Source organism: Pantherophis guttatus, chromosome 1, assembly GCF_059756535.1.
Source record: "Pantherophis guttatus breed Tessera chromosome 1, ASM5975653v1, whole genome shotgun sequence".
Lineage (NCBI taxonomy): Eukaryota > Metazoa > Chordata > Lepidosauria > Squamata > Colubridae > Pantherophis > Pantherophis guttatus.
In genome coordinates, this window is record NC_142063.1 from 197,454,622 (window position 1) to 197,480,504 (window position 25,883).

General features: G+C 40.3%; 1 protein-coding gene and 1 long non-coding RNA gene across 2 annotated transcripts in view; one reads left to right on the forward strand and one right to left on the reverse strand.

Annotated features, from left to right (window-relative positions):
- The window catches only part of ISM1 (isthmin 1), a 38,472-nt gene extending 27,181 nt beyond the window's left edge, over positions 1-11,291 (reverse strand). The window contains exon 1 of the mRNA XM_034432388.3: positions 9,559-11,291. Within this exon, the coding sequence (XP_034288279.2) occupies positions 9,559-9,681 (123 nt within the window). The 5' untranslated portion in view covers positions 9,682-11,291. The remainder of the gene's footprint in view (positions 1-9,558) is intronic.
- Positions 5,470-25,883, forward strand: part of LOC148116719 (uncharacterized) — a 28,569-nt gene continuing 8,155 nt past the window's right edge. Inside the window, exon 1 of the long non-coding RNA XR_015731258.1 lies at positions 5,470-7,279. This is a non-coding gene — a long non-coding RNA (uncharacterized LOC148116719). The remainder of the gene's footprint in view (positions 7,280-25,883) is intronic.

Consider the following 25,883-nt stretch of genomic DNA (forward strand, 5'->3'; position numbering starts at 1 on the left):
GGAATCAGTGCAGTTCAGGGATGGGTTCTACTTACCTTTACTACTGGTTCGTAACGAGATTGCGCATGTGCAGATCGCCGATGACGACATCCGGGGCAGTGGGCTGGGCCTCCTGCTGGTTTTACTACTGGTTCTTGCGAACCGGTCCAAACTGGGGGCAACCCAACACTGGTGCAGTTGTTATACAAGTGAGTCACTTAGTTAATAATTACCAGCCCTGGTAAATAGTCTAGCCATACCATTTTGAACTAATTGAAGATTCCAAGCAGTTTTGAAAAATAGACCTGCATACAGACTGTTTTAGCAGCCAAAATGGGATATAGTTAAGGCAAAGGTTGCTACAGGGATATCACCCATTCCTAGGAATATGTGGGTTTGGCCATTATACCTCTCTGTGCAACTATTCTCAATTTCAGAGTCAGGCTGTTGCCGACCCTGCAAACCTGCCTATTCCAAAGGTGTAAGCTCATTTCAACAAAGGGAGTGTTCATATTCTGATCTGTGGTTTCCAATAACACAAATTCAATTTTCTGTTTTCTCTCTTGCATAAATTCAGCTTTCCATGCCTTCCCCCAGTCCCTTACTACACCTGTTTACAGCTTGATTAGCTCCCATGGGACTGAGATGAAAGGAAGAGCTTTCATCTCAAAATATTGGTGCCACTGAACCAGCAGTGCCTGCAGCAGTTTCATAAGCATGACGAATACTATCAGGAGCTTTGTAAAATTCAAAAGGGTGCCATAGTGCACCAATGTTTATTGTGCCAGACTTCAGAAGCACCACCTTCTGAAATTATCCATGTATGAGAACTGTAAAACGGAATTAGATAAATATATCTCTGCCCATGACTTCTTTTTCTTTTTTAATTCTTGCATAATACCTAGAATGCTTGGAATATCTCATACGTATTTAATATTTAGACCTTAATATTACCACCACCACCCGCTCTAAATACCTGAAAGAAAGTAGACCAGAGCACATATCATTGGTCATTATGTCATATCAATGTACCCCTCTCTAAATGTGTGTAGTACCTTATTTTAAGGAAGTTCAATGTTGTCATGAAAAGTGACATGATTTCAATGTTTCAGCTTTAATTAAAGGTCAATACCTTTTGGTAAAGTACAGCCCACTGGGTTGGATCAGAAAAGAGCTGCGTTCTGTTTTAAAAAATGAACTGTTAAGTTTGTTCCAATATGTCACTGATAGAGCAAGAAAAGGGAAGAGGCTAGAGGAGTAAGAGAACATTGCTTTGATGTCTCAGGTGCTTGTAAAGTCAAGTACTTGAAGCCTCTTGTGTCTTGCTGCTGCTTTTTGTTTCTTTCCTTCAACTTTCTCACATTATGGACTTCTCAGTACCAGCCATAATGCATTATAACTACTTCTACATTCATATTTATTCTATATTTAACACCATATTTTTAATAAGGCTTTAGGCTTCCCTTGTGGTCCTAAAACAACACATTTTATATACATATTACCACATAGGATAAATGATATTCTTCCCAGAGGCAAGAAACTCTTGTAACCCTTTCCTTTCCCAAACACACATAAGAAACATAACAAAGGTAGCATTACTGGTCTGAAAACAAAATCTAAACTCATTGTTGGGAATTATTTTCACTTGAACCAATAAAAATGTTACCAAAAAGTGTACACGCATTCCACAGTGGCGGGTTGCTACCAGTTCTCCCCAGATCGGGCAAACCGGTAGCAGCAGTGGCAGGAGGCTCTGCCCACCCCCCGGATGCTTCTGCACATGTGCAGAAGCGTTGCACACACAGCGCACGCACGCTCACGAGCGAACCGGTAGCAAACTAAATTGAAACCCACTACTGGCTTTCCAGTACTCTTTCTTAGGTTAGATGATACAAACAGCATCTTTGGAAGAAGCAGCAATTAAGTGTGGTACTATGGCATGAATTCTGCAACAGTATGAACATATCCCAAGCCATGTGCCATGATAATACCGTATGAACAGTTAACAAGCCACGAGTCTCATTTATACATTTATATAATGCATGTATAAATATGCTTATTTTTTCAATATAATAGCAGCAAACAAAGTAAGGAAAGGGAATTAGGTAAAGGTAAAGGTTCCCCTCGCACATATGTGCTAGTCGTTTCTGACTAGGGGGTGGTGCTCATCTCCGTTTCAAAGCCAAAGAGCCAGCGCTGTCCGAAGACGTCTCCGTGATCATGTGGCTGGCATGACTAAATGCCAAAGGCACACGGAACACTGTTACCTTCCCACCAAAGGTGGTCCCTATTTTTCTACTTGCATTTTTTAAGTGGTTTCGAACTGCTAGGTTGGCAGAAGCTGGGACAGGTAACGGGAGCTCACCCTGTTACGCGGTACTAGGGATTTGAACAGTTGAACTGCCGACCTTTCAATCAAGGTCTATATACTCAAATTCCATTTATAATCCAAAGGCAGAATTCCAAACTAATGACAGAGAACAACAACAGAATTGGGAATGTTCACTTATTTGGATCTGGGCTTCATAAGTAAAAAAGAAGAATAGTGAACAAGAAGTTACTTGTTTGTAAAAACCTTCTCAGATCTGGTATCCTTCAGGTGTGTTGGGATTACAATTTCAAAGATTCTCAACCATCAGACAGAAGACTGGTTTATAAATGTGCTTCATTTCTAGCATCTTTATATATAAATCTCTGTAACATTATTCTCTTCTTCAAGCTTGTTTAGATGGGTAGGTGTTACAGCTTGCTTTATTTCTACTTATTTTCTGGTTTAAAGTTTCTATTGTGAGTTTGGTTTTGGCTTTATAATTGTGACTGTTTTAAGACTACAGGTAGTCTTTAATGTACAATCATTCATTTAGCAACTGTTCAAAGTTACAACAGTACTGACAAAAATAAATTATGACTGGCCCTGGCATTTATAGCATTCTCATGGTCACATGATAAAAATCTGGTGCTTTGCATATATTATGTTTGCAATATTCATATGGTTATCATTTGTGACCTTCCCAGGGGGCTTCACACAAGCCAAGACAATGGGGGAAACTGGATTCGCTTAATAACTGCACTATTCGCTTAACAACTGTAGGATAAAATCAGGTGTGACTCACTTAATAACTTAATAATATATATATGAGACAGTATATGTATGTATGTATGTATGTGTATATATATATATATAGACACATACATATACATACATATATATATATATATATATATATATATATATATATATATATATACACACATTATACATACACACGCACACATGCATTCTGCATTCATATTTTATCAGACAGATAGCAACATAAACCATGATATCCATTTTGAGAAGGTCTGAGGGAAATAATAGATATTAACGTAATTACTGTCTCCTGAATTAAATAAATGAGTGCTGATTTTTTAGCATTTAGCCATTCTAGAATTAGAATGGTTACATGCTACTAAATGCTAAATTACTAATTGTACCACTAATGGTAACTCTATAACCTTTGAAGTTTGCTCATTTCTGCAGGTAGATATTAGAATTATGAAGCTATCACTAGAACTTCTCCTTTAATTATACATACTAAGAATTAGACAATCTTTTAATTTTATTTTAAGGTTTATTAAAGCCCAAACTGCTTCATTCAGATGCATCTACTCAAAAAAGGAAGGGAGAGAAATGCCTGCCGTTTTTCCAAACACTTGCTCCATGTTGAGTAACCCTTGAAAAGGGCTGCAAGAGACATGCATTTCCTAATACTATGTAAATCAAATTGAGTACCATCTCAGGTGGAGAACATTTGCCAGCCAGCTAAAACCATTACTCATTTGATTTACTGTCTGCAAGATCAAAAATGTTTCTTTCTAGAGACATTTTTAAAGAAACATTCCAGATGAGCACACTGTTGTGGCATGGAATAACAAGGTAAAAGGAAAGGTTTAGCAAAGTGTAAAACCCATTAGGGCAATATCTGAACAACTAAACTAACAAAAGTTTCCAAAAATGGTTAATTTATTTTGTGTTGTAAAATATAGATTGAATATTTTACACTTCCACCTGTTCAACTGCTGTTTTTATTGTGACAGCCAGTCTATTTTTTGCCCTTAATGTTTTCAAGTTTCAGCTTTTCCAAAATTCAGAGCTGTAAAATCAATTAAATTAGAAAGCCTGTAACTCTGAATTGTTACACATGGCAGAATGTATGAAATATATACGCTGGATCAGATGTTCAAAGCTGTTTAAGGGCAGGAGGTCAATTTAATAGAAACTGTTATGAGAAAGTGGAGTGATTTCATGAAGTCATAAATCTGTGTATACATCCTTGTGTTAAAACAGAATCTGCTTTTAGAACTAGATAATCAGTTTTTCTAAGCATCTCTTGATACTTATAAGCAATTCTTTCAGGAAGTAACTTCATTTGGACTTTTCATTAGCTCGGTTATTTCTCTCCATTAAGAAAGGTAAATTCAGAAATATCCCAAATGCCTTATTAAAACAATGCACAATCACCTTTAATTTACTTTACTTTACTTTAATTTACTTTTATAAACTTTTACTTTTACTTTCATAAATATAATAAAGGAAGGAAGGAAGGAAGGAAGGAAGGAAGGAAGGAAGGAAGGAAGGAAGAAAGAAAGAAAGAAAGAAAGAAAGAAAGAAAGAAAGAAAGAAAGAAAGCAAGCATCACAGGATGGAAAATTCTTAAATCAGGAATGATGATACAGTGCTACCCAATGGCAAGAAGTCCTTCAAATGGTTGTTGCTCAATATTCCTATCCAGGAAGTAAACACATCTTAAAATTCAATCATGGGGTAAAGGAAATGTTCTAAGGCTACTAAGAGGACAGAAAACTCTATTTCTGAATTAGAAGATCATGCATAATGGAACAGTTCCAGATTTTGGCAAGAAGTAAATCTAATAAAGTCACTCCAAATTAAGCAGGTGCTTCTCAGATTTTCTCCATAAATGCCCTTTTTTATATAATTTAGGAATCAAATGCCTGGTCTGTTAAAAATATGACAAACTTTGTTCAATAGCCTAGTCTCCATAAAGAAAATTGCAATATGTATGTATGTATGTATGTATGTATGTATGTATGTATGTATGTATGTATTAAGAATTTCTCTTAAATCAATCAAAAATAAGAAATATTTTTAATTTTGTATGGGGTTTGTTTTATATTGTATTTTTCAACATGAGTCACTGAGATGTTTTAGATTTGGGTGCATATAAATATACTTAATAATTAAAATCTTTCTAGCTACTTTCTTCAGCCTGTCCCAAAGTGCTTTTTAAAGAGGCAACTGGACTTTCTGGATTTTCTTTAAAGACGTTTCACTTCTCATCCAGACCTGAAGAAGCTTTTTGGATGAGAAGCAAAACATCTTCAAAGAAAAACAAAAAAGTCCAGTTGTCTCTTGAAAAAGTATCTTTGGGACCTGGATGATTAAGAATCGCCATAGACATTTCTTCAGTCTGCCTAAACAATTTATTGGGAGTGGATTTTTACTTTGCCTTCTATGATTGCACATAATTGGTAGATTCCCTTTCCTCTGCTCATCATCTTCTATACACAACAAAGAGTTTTGAAAAAGCATTCTTCGATCTTGGTTTTTTTTTAGAATTTTGGGTTTATCAATTTCACACACTCACCCATCATGGTCAGTGGTTTGAAGCTTTCAACCAAGACACCTGGAAAGTCACAGGTAATAAAAGATGGATGAGCTGTGGTGGCTCAGTGGTTAGAGTGCAGTACTGCAGGCTACTTCTACTGACTGCTGACTGCCAGCAGTTTGGCAATTCAAGTCCCAGTGGCTCAAGGTCCCATCGGCCTTCCATCCTTCCGAGGTCAGTAAAATGAGGATCCAGATAGTTGGTGGCAATAGGCTGACCCTGTAAACCGCTTAGAGAGGGCTGTAAAGCGGTATATAAATCTAAGTGCTATTGCTATTGCTATTGCTATCTTTTGCCTATGGACACCCCCCCCCCCAGTTCACACTCCTTGTTCTTTGTTTATTTTATGGAAACAATGCTGTAAGATTATCTGGAACAAGGTAGGAAAAAAGTAATTCATTTTTATTCATATTAATTTACAGCTCTAAATTTGTCTATGTGTTTCAGTAGCCAAAGATCTGTCTTAAATATGCAGATAACATTTTCTGGTTACGTAGTTTACACAGGAGAAGAGAAGTTCTGTTGTACTGATGCACAGAAAAGGCACCCATATATTCCTTTTACATCATAAAAATTAAAACGTCCATGGAGGTCAGCAAGTTTGCTTTCATGGCTTGAATTATAGCCTAGGAATTTGCTAAGTGTTGGTTGGGCTCCTGAAGCTCAGCTCCCCAATATGTCAGTCACTCTCATGGGCATCTCATACATTTTATCCAGGGGTGAAATCCAGCAGGTTCTGACAGGTTCTGGAGAACCGGTAGCGGAAATTTTGAGTAGTTCGGAGAACTGACAAATACCACCTCTGGCTGGCCCCAGAGTGGGGAGGGAATGGGGATTTTGCAGTATCCTTTCCCTGGAGTCGGGTGGGAATGGAGATTTTGCAGTATCCTTCCCCTGCCACGCCCAAGCCACGCCCACCAAGCCACGCCTACCGAACTGGTGGTAAAAAAATTTGGATTTCACCACTGATTTTATCCACTAATAATATCAGCTATCCAGAGAACCTGATGCAGAACGTAACTTAAGCTGGATTGGTATAAGAATTCTTTGCATTTACAAAAGATGATTACTCATTGAATTATTCAGAACTTAATGAGAAAGTAATGTGTGTCAAGGAAAGAAGTGATTTGTTAACATATTCATAAGAGTATTCATTGGATGTCCTAATGAATGTAGGAAAGTTGAGGAGATGTCATTTCCATAAGTGTCCAGTGCCCTATGCATCCATCGGGGAACAGGTTTTAAAAAGTCAATTTAGTGGTCCCATCTATATGACCAAAGCCTCATGTACTTTGTGGATCATCATCATCACACATATCTACAGGGCTCTAGATCTAGACCGTCATTTGACGGTCCTAATTATAGACTTTTGACACCCTCGACTTTGTCCCACCCACAGATGCCACTGCTTGTTGCCCATCTATCATCCATGGATGTTCCAGCAACGCTGTGCTTTGCTGTCAGAGGCACAAAGATGTTCCAGAGTGCCTGACATTCTGACATATTTGCAACTCTTTCAAGAGTTATGTCTTTTCCCTTGATTGTGTAGCTGCTCTCTGAACTCCTGCATGCTCTGAAGTAGCTATTGGACTTTAAATCCAAAGTGCTGTACAGCTCTAAGAGATACTGAACAGGTAAGAAAAGCTCATGTTCACTGCACAATGGGGAGTTTCTAGCACTTTTCCTTTTCTTAATTTTATATTATAGCTGAACTTGGACACTGTCTCCTGGGTTCGTTTCTTGGCCATAAGTCACAAACATAGAACTACTGCAATCTAAAATCTGGAAAAGAACTTTTTCTCTTCTCAAATATATTTATAATGTCACCAGATTAAATGTGTGATTTTTGAATATGTTATAACTAGAACAAAGACCGATACCAACTATCCACCTGCTCTGTGCTTAGCAGAGATAACAAGGGTAAAAGTCTATGAATGAATATAGAAAGTCATTTGTCCAGGGATTATATATTTGAGAGGAAGTGGTTCCTAACCCAGCATAGTATAGGCATAGAACAAAAAAATCCCTTGGGTTCATTTTCTTTTTTAGCCTTGTGGATGTATTAGCATCAGTCGCATATAATGATATGACATGACTTCTCTGTTATTAAATCAAATTGCCAGATGCCCCCAAGATTTACGTATTTGTTTGTTTGTTTAAGTATTTATTTATGTGTTTATGAAATGTATTGACCACCTATCTCACTTCAAGATACCTCTGGGTGGATTACAATCATAAAAAAATAAAATTTAAAAAATGGTTGACTGGAACTACAATTGCCAGAATTCCCAACCAGAAGAAGTCAAAACAGGTCTCCCTTGGAATTCTGTGACCTTTAACCCCAACAACCTGGAAGCTTTGAGAACACTAATATAAACAAGGAAGCAAGTAAACAGACAAGTATGACATGGCATGATAAGACATCTAAATTTATAGTTTCTTATGTGCCCAAACAACCCCCTGTCACAGCTTCAAACCAGGGAATATTCTTGATACCTTAATAGTAGCATAGCTAACCATAATAAATCATGACCTCGTGTTTGTGCATCAAGCAAAGTTTTGCCTGCCTGGTTTCCTCGTCTGATGGTACAAATAACCTCCATGCTCATTCATGTTCTAATAAAAATACTCTTTTTGGCTTATTGTTAAATGTAAATTTGGCCATTATTTCATTAGGTCATTTGGTCTATACTGGATTACTAATGCTGTTTACTCATAAAGAATGTAATTTGTTTATATTGCAATGAATAAAAAGCATTAATCAAAAGGTGCTTTAAAATACACACACACACACGCACACACACACACATACCTTCAATGGGTGAAAGAAATCTCAGGCAAATTGGTTTTAAAATCAGGAAAATTTGAAGTAGGCAAGAACATAGGCAGCCTAAGCATGCAGCAGTAACGAGAACAGCAATGAGAGAAAATGATGGCTTTGTTGCCAGACCAAAAATCCCAGCACCTCTCTTTTGGCCATTCTACCCTGTTTCCCCCAAAATAAGACATCCCGATAATAAGCCCATTGAGCACAATAAAGCCAAGTGCTTATTTCAGGGTTCAAAAAAATATAAGATGGGGTCTTATTTTCAGGGAAACACAGTATATGGGCTAAACGCATGTCAGAGGTGCCAATTCTCTATCCCAAGAAAGGTCCATATCTTGACTTTGAAATGAGCATGTGGAAGTCAGATACAGGACCAAGAAACAATGAGCATTCAATGCAAGGGTGAACCAACTGAAATATAGGTGACAAACTAATGTAAGAAAAGAGAAGTATATAGGAGCAAAAATTGTTAGGTTTTTGTGCACAGGGCTGGTGTACTGTTCAGAGGTGGACCATCCTATATGCTTTGCACACAAAAATAGTAAGGAACAATCCTTAAAACTTGCAGTTTAATGGCACAAAAGAAGATGGGAAAAGATTCTAGGGGAATCTTTTGCCAGTTTAGACTTCAACCTCAATTCTTTCTAATCTGCACAAACAGTAGGTGGGGGGAAAAAACTTGCCTTCAATTCTTGACAATCCCAATTCAACAGAGCCATAAGAGAGAATGGAGTGGGAGGGGAGGGACTCTTAAGAGAGAGTTGGGTCTAAGCTTCCAAATTTCCCAACCCACACGGCCCTTGATGGCTGGGAATTCTGGGGCGCCCAAGCTGGGAAAAGCTATCCCGAAGCGAGCCAGCCGCTCCGGGCGTGCTCGCCGGAGGAACTGCAACGAAGTGGGTCGAAGGCGGCTTCCCTCAAGAAGGCGCGCTTTACGAATGCTTTTTCGCCAGCTGGACGCCCGGGGATTTCTGCCGATGGCGGGATAGCTCCAAGGGAAAAGTGGGGCGGGGGGGGGAAGGGTGGCGGGGGGGGGAAGAGCCTTTTGGCTTTTACGTACAGCCCAGCCTCGTCCCGCGCTCTCACCTGCTGACGCTGGCTGTGGTTGCCCGGCGGCGCTTCGGGATCGCTGCTTCGCAGCACCGTGATGTGCAAGGTGAGCAGGAGGAGCCCCAGCAGCAGCAGCAGCTCGGCCACGAGACGCACCATCCTCCTGCAGAGGACGGCTTTAGGGCTCCGCGGCGGTGGCGGTGGCGGCGGCGGCAACTGAGCAGCAGCAGCAGGAGGAGGAGGAGGAGGAATAGCAGCCGCCGCCGCCGCCGCCGCCTGCCCGGCCGCTAAGGAGTCGAGAGCAGGAGTTCCCGCGCCAGCAGCGCCGCTCTCGGGATCGTCCCGGCCAGCAGGAGAGGAAGCGTCGTCGCAGGCAGCGCCGCCGCTGCCGCCGCGCCACCGCCACCACCACGGCGGAGCCACTTCGGGATGGGAGGAGGTTTCCGAGGCGGCGGAGAAGGACGACTGAGGACGCTCGTCCGACGGCGACGGGGCGGGCTGCAGGGGTCGCTGCTGCTGCGCTCGCAGCCCGGCGCTCGCATGGGGTCTTTGCCCGCCTTGCGAAAAGTGGCCGCACGCTGGGGTGGGGGGTGGGGGGTGAGCTGCCGCGGACTTCTCTCTCTCTCTCTCTCTCTCTCTCTCCCCCCCGCCTCCGAGCGCGCCCCGCGCGACCCAAGAGACGTGGCCGGGCAGCCCTCGGGTTGGAGCGGGGGGGAGAGATACACAGGAGAGAGAGAACCGCTGGGCTGGTTCGCCTCGGGAGAAATCGGGGCGCCGGTGTTGTAGATGCCCGGCCTGTCTGCGGAGGCACCGGGAAAGGGGGCGGGCAGCGTCCACCCCTGCTGGCGGCGAGTGGGAGTGAGCCCCGCTTGGAGGAGTCGGTCCCCCTCCTGCGAAGTCTTGTCGCTTGTTGTCCGCGCCAGAAGGGGCTATTTCTGCTCTTCCCCGCCTCGCCTCCGGGATGAATTCGCCCCAATGTCTCTCAGGAGAACCAGACCCGCCACCCGGGTCCTTCAGAGTGCCACACACACACACACACACACCCTCAGCAGCCTTCGGAAGCCTTTGCGCTGCCCCTTCAACTCGGGTGCGCTTTCAGTCTCGCGGGGCGCTTTTCTCCTCAGCCCATTAAAGCCCCGAGAGCGGCTGGCTGTCAGTGCAGGCTCGGCTCGTGTGTCAGTTGGGAGCCCCCGCGCGAAGTTTTCCCGCCTTGCCTCGGCTCCGTTCGAGGGCGAATCCCGAGCCTCCTTTTAATTTTCTCCCGGACCAAATTTTCACCCCCTCGGATCTCCCCCGGTCTTCCCTTCCCTGCTTCTTACGGCCGTGGCCGGCCCGAGGTTTAGTTCCCAGGCAGAACTGCCGCGGCTCCTCTCAGCCTCTTCGTCCCCGCGGGTATGATCCACCGCCGAGAGGGAAATCCAGTCTGAAGGGACAGTCGAAGTCTTTGGCTGGGCGCCTGAGGGGGACGGGGACTCGAGCCCGGCCAGTTCCCTTGGCCCGCTGGTGCTGGGATGACGAAGAGAGGGAGCAGCGCTGGTGCCCGCGCTGAAAGGCGGGCTCCCCTTCTTCGTCCAGCCTGGTTTTCTCCTTGCGTGTGTCTCATGCTTTTATACGAGGCTCTTTCCCTTCTCTGCTGAGCTGTTGTCCCCCCCTTCTCCCTCCCCTCCTTTTAAAGTTTTCTTTCTTCTGATCTCATCACAGCAGCTCTTTTCTCCCCTCCCCTCGCGTTTTATTCCCTGTGGCTAACTTCTTGTTTGCCCCTCGCTGCCAACCTGGAGAGTTACAAGCCAGGAGATCAGCAGGAACCGCGCTGCTAGCTCCCTTGCATTTTTAATATAGTCCCTTGTGGCTCCTGCAGTCCCTCTCGAATGGAGCCAACACTCCCCATTGGATACTCAACAGATTTTTCCTCCTTAAGGGAAGGAAATTCTTCTACACCAAAGGCAAAGACAATTCCTTCCCCAGGTTAATTCTTTAGTTGTGTTTTCCATCCACTTTGCTCAGTACTGTTGAAGACAGGCTCTTAATCCCATATTGTTTGTTTCCATCTTATATATGGATGATATTATCAGCAGAAAGTCCATTACAGATTTATTTAAAACGCAGATCAGGAGGTACACAATGTATGTAGGTTCTGTGAAAGAACCAGAGGTCCCTAATCTGCCTGTAGATTTCTTATTACCATCTGAATGGATGCAGTGAAAACAGAAGGATTGAACTAAATAGGCCTTTCATCTGATTTAGCTCTTTATATTTTCTGTGCATTTCATAGTACAAGACTTTGGGGAATGGGCAGGTTACAAAGATGGTAAAGTTACTTTACTAAGTAAAATTGGTACTTGGATTGATTCTCCAGATCTTCTCCCACAGCTTTAGCTGAAGACCGTAGGATTGGGCAACTATGGCCCCCTTTTGACCTGTGGATTTCAACTCCCAGAATTCCCAAGCCCACCATGCTGGTTCAGGAATTCTGGGAGTTGAAATCCACAGGTTGTAAATGGGCCACAGTTGACCACTCCTACACTAGATACTGAACATCATTTTGGGGGCCTGAAGTATGCATGAGCTAGAACCCTCCTAATATTTGCATTTCCAAACAGCAGTCTTAGGTGCAATAGGCAGGGTTGTACTAATTGCCTGTCTGTTATATTCATTTATGTAAAAACGAAGAAGGAGTCCAATAATTTTTACAATATTGCCTGGTTTATCTTCCTGCAGAGTGTCCCATGCATTTTCCCCTGCTGTACCGCTGAGAAATGGGTGCAGCCTACCTATCTGAAAACAAATACCATTTAAATCAGCAGATTTTAATTCTGAGCAAATATTAACAAGATTCCTAGCCCAGCAGTAAAATACAATGTGCCATGCTGCTTAAAATCTATAAACCATGCTGATCACAGCATATATGAATTCTTTTGAGGACTTTGATATGGATAATTTTTAAAAATCTATTTCATGGCTAATAATATGTAATGTAACACCACAGATGTATGTTTGTGAACTAGCAATAGTGAACATTGTTGACAGTGAACTACAGTCAAGCAGAACTGGGTACATTTTATAACTGAATCAGATGAAATTTTTCCATGCTCCCTGGAATGTTACAAGATATTCCTTCTGTTTTTATTTCTGGGAAATCAGTCAACCCTCAGCTTCTCCAAGAAATATTTGTGCAAAAAGTCAGACTTCTGAGTGCATTTGTGAGCTATCCAAATTTATGGTTGTCAAATTTTACTTAATTTTTAACGTAAAATATTTTAAAGCCACTTTTAAGGACAGAAAGCAATAGTTAAAATGTCAGGGACAACTGAAAAAAATGGCAATGCAATTAAAAGTCATTTCCTATTAAGGGAGCAATGATCCAGACTTAAGAGGTGAAGTCCAATATATGCAAGTACTTATAGTTCACATATACCCCAGAGGATTCCCAATTTGTCAGCAACGTTTCTTCTGCTAGTAGAAAAATCCCTATTGGATATACCGGTAAGTCTTAAGGAGAAACAATCTGCTCATTCCAGAAATGATGGACAAGAATTTCAGTAATGCACAATTCCTTAAAGAAAATCTGTTGGCAATTCTGGCTGAGGCTCATAGGAGTTGGAGTTGTAATCCAAAACATATGTAAGGTGCTGTATGCTGTATGTGCTTTACAGATAAGAGCAATTATGTAATAAATTGAGCTGTGATAATCCTTGTCATAAAGCACCAACCAATTTTGTGAAGGAGCACAATAACAAATGCAATCTCCTTTGAATTCAGTTGATCTCCTGGTGGTGAAGTTTTCTTGGCTAAGGGTTTGGACTTGCCCTAGGAAGACAGGCGGTCAAGACCTTCCTTACCCTCAGAGTTTCTAGGATGACTGGACCACTCACTCCCTCTCTTAGCCCAACATACCTGACAGCAGTGGTGGCATTCACCTGGTTCTATCTGGTTCAGGTGAACAGGTAGCGGTGGCAGCGGAAGGCTCCACCCACCCGCCCGGATGTAATCATGTCCTGTTTTTGATGCTCTGCACATGGGCGGAAGGTCCTGCACGCTCACATTTGCAAACCGGTAGCGAAGGTAAGTGAATACCACCCCTGCCTTACAGTGTTGTTGACAGTACATCTATCAATACAACTAACAACAGCATGGAAAATTTGCTATTGCCATCTTGGAGTTTTGCTTGACTACCCGGTCAAAGCTGTAGGTCTAGGTGGCCCTCATCATTTCCCACTAAAGTACTGATCAAACAGTATCCTTTATCCTTAAAATGCTCATACCAAGGACACAGACATTAGATTTAATATGCTTTCTTCCTCTCCATAAAGTCAGGGAAAAAAAATCTCTCACATCATCCCTTTCTCCATCAGCCCTGTGGCTCCATTACCTACTCAATTGCTTTTTCACTCTGTTGCATGCCTCATCTCTCCCAGGCTCTCACCTCTTTTGCTCATCTGTCTCATACACTCAGTGCTCTTTCTGTCTCGTTTTTCTTTTTCTCTTTTGCTGACTGCATCACTTTTTGATCTGTTGCTTTTTTGGCAGGGATGTTGGGAGACCCTAATGGGCAAATTCTCCTACTCTACTCTGCAAGTTGCTTGATCAGACAGTTTGATCTAGCTGGGTTAATGAGAGGCCCATGAAATATCTTGCCAGCATTTTGTATCCAGTTTCTGGTGTTCCTGTTGCTAAAATGCCATGGAGGGAATTCACCAGGGATTGGAGAGGAAGGGCTGTGCTCTGAAGCTAAAAGGATCTGAGTAGACTCCAATCCCTGTTCTGCCATAACGAACCAGGACATATTGTGTTTAGAGGAAGACTTGTGTTGAGAAAAGATGGGAAACACCATTTTTATCAATCTACTAAATATGCATAGGTGGCCTCAGCTATGATCTATGGATGAGACCAAACATGTGCATAGTGGTACATCCTTAAAACAAAATGAGGCCCCACTGAAGCCCAGTGTGTGTGTGGGGGAATGTGTAGATGATCCCCATGAAGAAAATCTTGGTGAATCCTTCTCTGGAACATTCAAGTTTGATCTATGATCTCTGGGTACATGTGAAATGTTGGAGAAATGTTGAGTATGTTACGATTTATTTAAAGGCTACAAATTGATGGCTAGGATGATGGAAATATCATAATATATACCAGATTAAGGGACAGTGTGGTGAAAACAATTTCTTGCACATAAGATCTGCAGCTGGTTTCTGGGTAATGTAAATTCACGAGATCCTATGAATCAAAAAAACATATTTAATCCATCTAAGTCAAGCTTGTATTTGGCATGCATTTCGGATACACTGTTAACTTTTATGTGTCAAGATGTTGTGCAATGATAGTAAAGGGCTGTAAAACACTAATATTGGCAGTTAGAAATGACATTCTCTTATTATAGGAAAAGTGTCTGAGCTGACATCGCTTTACAAAAAAGCTTCCCTTGTATAGATTCAATGCCAGTGGCATTGCAAGGGTGATTGAGTAGAAATGGAAAAGGACAGGAGACAGTATAAACTGTACAGTCTTGCTCTGTTGTCTATGGGAAAGCCCACACAGGATGACTTTTGACTTGGAATCAAAAGCAGCACACAAGATGAGTTCATTGACACAAAGCAGTGGATCAGAGAGCATTGTTTCAGAGAGCTGTGCCCCTTTCTTTGCAAAAACAAACAGGCAAAGCAAAGAGAACTGGTTAAAGTCTTGGCTTCAATTTAGCTGATTCTTCCTGGCTGCAACCTGTACCCACTCCAGTTTAAAATGGAGGAATACATTAAAACGGATTTGTTGTGAATAACCCGGTTTAGGAGTGGGATGTGGAAAGCTGCCTTACTCCGAGTTCAATTTTCATTTCACCAGATGTTCCCAGTGGCCCTCTGTGATAGTGGTTGGGTGATCCTTTCCCAGCCAACAGCCAGCCCACTGGATTTTTAAATCGCAGAGATCTGCAGTGGGTGCAGCATCATTCGAAGGGAGTAGCCAGGATTTTAGTCTTCTAAGTAAACATGCCTTTGACTGAATTGTACACACAGTATCCTGAACAAGGGAGCCTTCGTGGTAGAAAGTCCTAAATGGTAAAGTTGTTTCATCCAGATTCTACTACTTTATGATGTGTGAATAGATATGTTTATATGGCGTCCTTTCCCCTCTGCCTGCTAGTTTACTATATACATGGAATTTCTTACATGGCGGCATTGAAAGTTTGGCACCTTTCCTGTCTGCAGTCTGAAGTAGTACAGTCCATAATTCTTTCCTGTGCATAATATGGAAAATACCTGTAGGAGGATCTTTCCCGGTGTGATTAATATTCATGGGTAATAGATTCCGAAATGAACCCTGTTAGACTTGGGTTATATTTATTGCCTCTCCATCATGAAAGAAGAGATAAATAAAAACTAGACCAAGTCAGTGGACAACCGTCTGCGAGGCCTGTTTTTTGGGAGGCAAAACAGCTTTTCTTCATTAGCCCTTTAACGGTGTTGAAGCTGCAACACCCAGAGTTCCCACTTGGGTTGATAAAGGGCTATATAGGGAAGAGAAAGGAGGTCCACTGTTGCCTAAGACAGACTGAGACATAACATTCATTCATTAGATGGGGAAAAAAAGTTGCTGCTATTTCCACACCATCAATAATGAAAGCTTTGAACAATTTCATCCCACAGAAGGATGAAAGATTACAGGGTCTCCATCTCTGGAAGACTGGAAAAGGAGGCTTGACAGCCACTTCTCAGGGAAAGTTTAAAATGGTTTTCTTATATGTTGCAGAAGGTTCGACTAGAATAGATGGTCCTTGGGATCCCTTTCACCTCCACAATTCTGTGGAGATTCACAAGATTCCCCCTCCATTTGGGGGAGGGGTGTCTAAGGACAGGAAATGTGTTAGGTTCAGGGCACTTTTTTCACAGCTCTCTCATTCACATTTCTCTTTCTGCTTCTAGATCCTTTTGCTTCTTTTTTTTAAAATAATTTTTATTGAGTATAAATATTAAAAAAGACATAACATAACATATACACAACAAACATTTATACAACATATACACAAAAAGATTATGATTTCTTCTTAAGCATTTTTTCAAAGTGACATTCTACAATTCTACTTATAATATATTCCTTCACCTCTCCTTAATCTAATCACATTTTTTATATATTTAAATCGATAATATTTTCCCCTATATTTTTTTGTTTATTTCTCATTTTTAACCAATTATACCAATTATTCCATATTTTATAATGTTCTGATTCTTCTCTTTCTTGTATTTCTTTGGTTAACCTATCCATTTCAGCACATTCTAAGATTTTTTCTATTACTTCTGTTTCTTTTGGTGTTCTTTCTTGCTTCCAATTTTTTGCGTAAGTTATTCTTGCAGCAGTTAATATGTGAATTATGAGATATTTAATATCTTTAGGGTATGATTTGTTAAAGATTCTTAATAAAAATGTTTCTGGTTCTTTTTCTATCTGTGTTTCTGTTATTTGTTCCAACCATTTTTTAATGTTAGACCAAAATTTCTTTGCTGCCGAGCAAGTCCACCATAAATGATAGAAAGTCCCTTGTATCTTTTTATACTTCCAACAGATCGGGCTATTTTTAGGCTGTATTTTTGCCAGTCTGGCTGGAGACATGTGCCACCTATAAAACATTTTCAGTTGGTTTTCCTTGTACACCGTTGCTTTCATTAATTTTAGATTTACCTGCCAGAACTTTTCCCATTTTTCCAAAGGTATTGTGTGTTTGATGTTTTGAGCCCACTTAATCATCGTTTCTTTGCCTGTCTCTTCTTCCAATTTATAGCGTAGAAGAAATTTGTAGATTCTACTAATTAATTTATTTTCTGCCTTTTGCTTCTTTTGATGCCAGCTTATCCTGGGGTATCTATAACACTGCTAAAACTCTCATTCCTTTAACTGGGCAAAATAATTCATCAGACGGCGACACTTTTTGAGCCAAGGTACCTCAGATGGGCTAAATTTTTAAAAAATGCATCCAAAATCTGGGACTCATGAGTCCTGATAGAATGAAATTTTTGAAAGTTGGGCTGATTCAGCTCTACTGAGCTGCTGCCATGTAATGTTAATTGTGACCATTTGTGATAGCTTCCCAGCCACTTGCAATCCCTTGCGCCTGCCTACTTATTAGCAGCCACTTACCTGCCTGATGGGATGGCAAGGTGAAAGGAAGGGAGGGAGGAACTGGAAGGAAGGAACTTCCACGCACCCTTCCTTGCCCACACTGCCATGTGTGCACTCTCACAACTCTTACTGGCCTCTGTGTGCTTTCCCTGACCCACATGGTATCTCATACACACATTCACACATCCTCCCTAATCCCCCCATGCCTTCTGCAATCGACAAAACACTTCATGGGCACTCACACACATCTTTCTCAACCCACATCATGCCCCCACACACCATCTCTGACCTGCACAGCACCTCTCGCACACTCCAAAGCAGCCTCAGGCATCCTTCCCAACCCATGCCATCCTTCACTTCCCTCTCTGACCTGTACAGCATCTTTCCCACAGAGCCCATGCAACCCTTCCATGCACCTGACCTGACCTTGTGGCACCTCTCATATACCTTGATGACTCCCACACTCCCCTCTGGATCTACACTGCCCATTCATGTGCCTCCAGACCAGTGGTGGGCTGCCCCCGATTCGCACCGGTTCTATAAAACCGGTAGTAAAACTGGCGGGAGGCTCCACCCACTGAGTCTGACATCATCAAAACGCTTCTGCACAGAAGAGTGCGCACCGGTAGTAAAGATAAGTAGAACCCACCCCTGCTCCAGACCTATGTGGCACCTTTCCCATGCCCCCATTCATTCTTCCTGACCCATGTGACCCCCCCGATCCACTTCTTGAGCACACCTGCACACCTTTCCAGAGGGAGGGAAGAAGGGAGAGGGACACTACTTTTTGCCACTTGTGGTAATTCAGTTTCTCTATTTACCTCTGAAATGATGACCAATGGGACACCGGCTGTCTAGTTTCATATAAAAAGAAGCTTGGAGTAGCAGCCTGGGAGAGACTCCTTGCCTGCTCCTTCTCTGCTCATAGGCTGTTGAAGCTCTGTGAGAGAAAAGGGGATGTCCACACAAATGCTAGATGATGATGTTCCCTGTTTTTGTGAGAAAAAGAGGTTGATCATGGAAACCATTGTGATGTAGGACTACCATAGTGAAATGAAACAGAGCAAGGGATTGGGTGTTGTGATCTAGAGTTTATGTAGACCAGGGCTGTCAAACTCTTGGCCCATGGGCTGGATGCATCATGCACTGGCCACCTCCATGCCCGGTTAAGCGAAGGGGGAAAAAATCATGTGACGCTGCCATGATGCCGCGAGTTTGACACCCCTGATGTAGACCATCTGTGGGAAGGAGGCTAACTATTGTGATTGATTTTTCCTGCATAAAAAAGAGAGGCTATTCATCAGAACTCACGCTGACCTTGATTTACCTAAAGGATGGAGAGGTCCTTAAATATAAATGAGAAATGAACTCGCTTCTCCCTAGACCAGCTTAATGTTTCTCTCATTTTCTCAATTAAGGTTTTATTTTTTTCCAAAGGCGGGTCTCACTTTCCACTGGTAGTATGTGGGATACAGGATGGCTGTCATCCTTCCAATTGCCATAGAGAATGACTCTTGTATAATGTGGCCTTTCTATTATTTGTCTAATAATCCACTTTTGTGAGAGAGAAAGTATTTAAAGGCCAATTTGACAATTACTAATGGCTATAGTTAACATTTAAAACTAAAATTAAATTAGAATAGAATGTAGTTTAAAAACAGTTAACCAACAATTCATTTCTTTATTCATTGCATTTGTATAGCCATCCATCTCATGAATGTGACTCTGGGTGGTGTAAACTAAAAGCAGACTATTAGAAAAACATTAAAACTTATTCCATAATAAAAATATTAAAATTATTTAAAATAATTTTGTTTGTGTACATTAATTAAATCTTTACTGTCTATTACCTTTAAAATTCAAAAGGAACTTTCTATCTCCCCCCCACCTTAATATTCTTGCTAATATCATTGGTAATATAAAGTCATCTGCAAAGTTGTCACAAATCAATTTTTAGGACTGAAACTTTAGCTTTAGTACTGTGTGGAGCAACTGACTCTGATTTTCATGTCTCAGCTTCTTGGATTCTGATACCCAAACAAGATTTCTGATACCCAAACAAGATTTCTGGCTGCTTTGAGAAATAGGATACAATGGGAAGAGAAAGATGCAGGCAAAATGTATGTTTTGCTGCTTATAATTTAAAATTAGCTCAGCGGCTGAGAAGCCATTTAGCTCAATGGTAAGTAAGAAGTGGGGGTATGCCTAGAAAATCATAGGTTTGGTGGCTACTTCCTCTGCCTAGCATTCTGCAGAATATTCCCAGGATTAGACCAAATGAAGTTGGAGAAAGTAGGTAGTTAGCAGTGTAATCTCAATGCCTGCCTCCTCCCCTCATTACTTTCGTCATTGGAGAATAGCAACTATAGCTTGTCCAGCGTCTACTAAACTAACTTGCTCTACCTAGATGGAGTGAGGATACCATCTATCCTACATCCAGCAAGCAATACGATTCAACTCCCATCTCCTATCAGAACACCTTTACCTGTAACCGCTATGGGACACCAAGAATTTCAATAAAGAATCTTCATACTGTCAAGGGAAACAAGTATTATGAGTGCTTTTAATACATGTATGTTGTAACTTAGTCTTAGAGAAAGAATACCCAGAAATACAGCAAGGATTTTTTTCTCTTTGCTCTTCTCTGCTTCTTGTCACAGAGCAGACCAGTTCTGGATACTTTTCACAGCAAAATACTACTTAGTTGACTTACATATGTGAAATTTAATTCCTATCACCTGTCTGCTCTTCTCCCTCCAGCAGGTAGGAAACAGACAGATTAACTCCAAGCCTCTTCAAGCTGTATAGCAGTTGACATACAAACATGTGTACACAAACATCACAAGCAGACACAGAGGCACTTGAACAGTAACCTGATCTCGGATATAACAAAGCTTACTTGTACTGTTTGATTTTATTATTAGCAACCAGAGGTTTTCTTAACTTGTGTCTTTTTGGTACCATGGAAACTGTCCATTATTAGAAAGAGGGAGGTGCCTAACTCAAGCAGATACTCCTGGATCATGGTGGGAAATGGCATGGAGATATCAGGGACAAATGGAAGATGTGGTGCAGCTACCCTGTTGAAGTAAGATATTGTTCATCCCTGGTGTCACTGATTTGAGAAGGGCAGCTATACAAATTGATGGAGTGAGTGAGTGAGTGAATGAATGAATAAATAACGAATGAATGATTCACCTGGACTTTGTATAAGGAAACTAGTTTGAACAAGGAATAAATTATACAAGTTGATTAATGGCAATCAAATTGTGTATTTTAGATTTATTTAACTTTTTAAAAATTCTGTTTTTACCAAAAGCATTTGAAAAAAAATGTAGGGACTGGAAAAGCCCCTACATAAGTACATAAATAAAAGAGACAGAAAGCATTTTTCCAAGTATCAGTTATAACCAGAGGTTCAGATTTTATAACATCCAAAATAAAGTCATACTTACTATATGTAATTTGGCTGTGCATCAATCACAATTTTATCACAAAGATCCAGATTGTCAGATATTTATATTTAACAGATTATCATTTCTTGAACCTTTGCTAATTAAATTGTAAGTCAAAGGCTTATCACCACAGTTGAATTAAGCTAATATTTAAATTACATTAAATTACTATTGCCTCTCATGGAAGGGAATATCATTTTAAAGATAACTGTTTTTATTATTTCTTTTCTTCAGAAAGCAAATTTAAAATACATATAATAATTCCTGAGTGGTGAATTTCTCAAACTGCAATGAATTTTCTGAATTTCTGAATTTTACAAAATTCGAGTATATATTTTTTTTGTTTATTGGTTAAACACCCTATTTTTAAGTTCATCAGTGAAACATCATTAAACATGCTGTACTGAATTCCAAGTGGCCATACATAAGAGTAAGTATTAATGGATTTGCAACATGTAGGATATACACATGTAAAGAAAAAGAGTATTGTAATTGTATTGTGTATAATAAGAGTATGCCTTTGTAACTTGGCTTTATTTGAAGAGCCAACAATTGTGCCTGACTATACAAGTTGACCATACCTGCTAATTGCTGCCTTGCAGGATAATAAATTTGAGAAAGCTTGTTTTAATCTTCTGTCTCAGCACTAGATATTTGTTCGTGATCTCTAGGAAGGCTAGATTGAATATTCCATTATAGGCTTTTTAGTATCTAGTAAAAATGAAATTGGACTGCTAGGGTTTTCGTGACTAATGTTTTCTTTGGAAATTATTCCTCTTTGTTTTATTATAACATATTATTTTCATATGCCTTGATTCTGTTATGTAAATATATTTGTTCTTTTATAATTTAATAGTAAATTGCTTGAGGCATCATTAAGTGGAGACATGGTTTTAAAATGCATGAAATAAATGAAAAGAACCTGTGAGAAATAGAGAGAAAACTATGCAGGATCATTTTAGGTAATGCCCTCCTAGGAACGCTTTTAAGGCAATAGACTCGCATACAAAGTAATTCACTATGAAGTTTTTTTAAATCAATTTCAATATAAAAAACAGAGTTTGCCATTCCTCCCATTTTCCTTCAACTCATTTATACAAGATAATGTCCCAATTTAGGTGACACTGTGACCAGTATTAGTTCAACATATTTTTGTTCAATATGGGTTAGTTCTTAAGTAGGAAAATGCAGAAGAAGTAAATTGCAGAAAAAGGCCACCTATGGCGCTTTTTGAGTTTGGTTGTTTTCCTGCAGACATTTTGTTACCCAAACTAGGTTAACATCATCAGTGCACTAGGTACTAGGTAACATCAATACTCTGATGATGTTACCTAGTTTGGATTGTTGTGGTCCGCCAGCAGCCTGCGGAGCTGGCAGCGGTGTTGGACAGTGAGGAGGCTGGGGAGGAATGTGGGTCAGTCCTGGAGTCTGGGGAAGGCTCGGATGAGAGCTCTGCATCAGAGGCAGAGATGGAGCCAGGGCCATCTGGGAGTTATGCGCGGACTCCAGAGCCTCCAGAGTCAGATATCAGAGAGGCAGAGGAACAGGAGGAGCCTGTTCCTAGTGTGTGCATGGACAGAGCTGCTAGAAGGCAAGAACAGTTAAAACTAAAGGGACGACTCGGGAGTAAGGTCTGGAGATGATTTGCCCCTCCCATAAGGCTTCAAAGACGAGCAAAGGCACATGGCCTTTGCAGGAAAGCAACATTGTTAATTCAGTTCCCAGTCAGCATCTGTTTGATTCTGGACTCCATGTAGCTTTGCCAAGTAGGTCTTTGGCAGAGTGTCAAGGGAGATAAAGGTTGGTGATTATCCCGAAGGATTTCTCCTGAAGGACTTTTTGCAACTAATTGGGACTCAGCTGCAAATGAATGTAATTCACAGCTATTGCAATAAAAGAGATTTTTGGGGACTACTAGTATGTTTTAATGACTCAGGAAGCCTAGGTCACAACATGGGTAATGAAACGTCTATAAGAAAACAACCAACTCAGAAAGCACCATGGATCCCTCAAAATAGGGGACCTTTTCCTATATTTTTCTTCATTCTGTATTTTCCTATTTAAGAAATTGATTTTTAATACTGGTCATAGTGTCCCCTAAATTCAGACATTATCTTGTATAAGACAAAAACAACAATAACGAAGCTCAGAAAACACCAAGGATCTCTCATTTCAACCCTAAACTACAAAGAATAAATATTCTGTTACTGTGGAAGGGAAAATAGCTATAGTTTGGATCTGGATGAAAAGGAAATTATTTTCAAGCAATTGCAATAAAAATTAATTCAATCCATAGCATGACTGTGTTTGTTACGACAAAGAAACAATGAGAAAAACAGAAAAGTAGAACAGTGCAAGAAAAGGAAAGTGAATTGGCTCTATTTAAATAATTTCTGTCTAAGAATGTGAAATACAATGGGATTAGGCAAATTGAATGAGGGTGTCATGGATGTGGGTGTGATTGGGATTATCTCTTTTCTCTCTCTTAGCTGGAGATGAGTCCGAGAGGATTTCTTTTTAAATTACATTGCATTCTAACCCTTACGCTACAATTTTTATCTATGTCTTGCTTTAAAATTGTGCTATTTTAAGAAATAATAATTAAACTTGGGATGGGTACAGAAAAGAGGCTCAAGGTTATAGGTACCCGATTTGTGCATCACAAACTGGTTTAAAAAGAAATAGATGTAAAAATGGAAATCAGCTTGTGGGACTTGAAGTGAATTTATCATTTGAACAGCAAACAAAGCCCACAGCATATTTTGTGCTATATGGAGAAATACTGCATTTTATTTCAATTATTTTTTTAAAATGAAGAAATGTTTTCTAAACACACATCTTATGCCTGTGAATTTCATATACAAGTTTTATTCCCTTCCGCTTTGATTATGCATTTGGAGATGTCCAAGCATCCATCCCGAGCTAAAAATTAAAGTATCTTTCATGTTGATTCTTGAAACTAAATTTAAATTCTTGTCCTGCAACAGTAGGTTCTGGTAGATTTTGTAATAAAGAATCTAATATTTTTAAGTTTCCATTTGCCCACCAGATGTTTGCAATGACAAGATTCCCTATGTTAAAACTAACAAAGATGATGAAAGTGTAAAAGGCAGGGGGAGGGGAGGAGGGAAATGGGTGTTATGAGTATATTAAGGACGTGATTTTAAAGTTTCCATAGTCCTGGTGATGTTTTGTAAACATTTTCCTGTGCTTGTTTCAAGTCTAACAAAGTGAGGAATGCCTTCTGCTACAAGATTAGAAGATTCAGTAGTTGTATTGGTACAACAAAATGAAAATGTCACTCCCTTCCTGTGCTAGATACAACCACAATTTCTGATAAACTGTCAGATTCCAAAGCTTTGGTATATAATTCAACATTACATTAATATCTTTAACATTCTAAGCTTTTCCCACAAATATACTAATGTACATTATTACACTATCTCCAAAAGATATTAAATAATAACCAAAACATACTAAATAATCACATGACCATATCATATGGTGAGTGAGTCTTCAAAATTCTTATACCTCCAACATAAAAAAGAATCTGATGTCCATTCTCTGAAATACATTCTTTGGAGAGTCCAATGTATATACCAGTAAAAATCTCATTCTCATTTAACTGGGTGAAACGGTGCATTACGGGGCCACAATTTATGAACCAACGTACCTCCAAATGGGCTAATTAATAGTGAGTATCTAAAATCCATAACTCCCATGGAAGTAAAATTTGGCATATTTTATAAAACCTTTTGTGAGATAAAATTATCATTAAAACAGTTTATGGCATAATATAAAATATCATAAATCATTTCCTGTGCTGATGTTTAACTGCGCTATAAAGTTCAATATGCCCCAGGAGCTTTCAAAGATCTCATGTAATGATCCTGAGATCACATCTGCCAGCTCCTTCAGTACCCTGCGGGTGTAAACCATCAGCTCTAGGACACCCGAACTTGTTAAGAACTGCTAGATGTTTTCTAATCAATTCCTTACTTATTTTGACCTGCATTCCTTTTTTGTCTCTAACAGTGCTGCTTTTGACAAGTTGGACTGTTTTTTACCCCTTTTGCATAAAGACAGATGCAAAAAAGAAAAGAAAAAAGGAATTAAGCAATTCCAACGTCTCCCTGCTCTCTGTCTCTTTCTTGCCATTTTCTCACACTTAATGAACTAACCATTTCCTTGACTTTCCTCTTGTTCTTTACATATTGAAGTAAAGTTTTTTGTGGGTTTTTTTTTTGGCATTTGTTGCAAGTCTTAGCAAATTCTGAGGCTTAGCTTTTCTGACGCCATCCTTGCAGATTCAGGCTATTTGCTGGTATTCTGCTCTAGCCACTAACCCATCTTTCCATTTTTTATACTTGTTCTTTTTGTCTCTCAGTTTGTCCGAAAGCTCTTTGTGCCACCATGCTGATTTCATCAGGTGTCTTATTTTTACTCCTGTGGTATTGCTTTTGTTTGGGCCTTTGTTATCTTGTTTTTCAGAGTTTTCCAAGCATGCTGATCTGTTTTTCACTCTAGGATTTCCATCCATGGAATCCTTCACATTCTTTCTCTTAGCTTGTTGAAGTCAGTTATCTTAAAATCTAGAACACTCTTATTCAGTTACTCTTGCCTGTATTATGGTGAATAGAAGTATGACATGGACACTCTCTGCCAAAGTTAGTCAGGTAGTGCATTTCAGGCATTGACCACTCGGTTGCTGAAGACTCTGTTTGAACACTCATTGAAGACTCTGTTGTTCATTGAACACTCTGCTGTTGTTGTTTAATAAAAATACATGGGATAGAG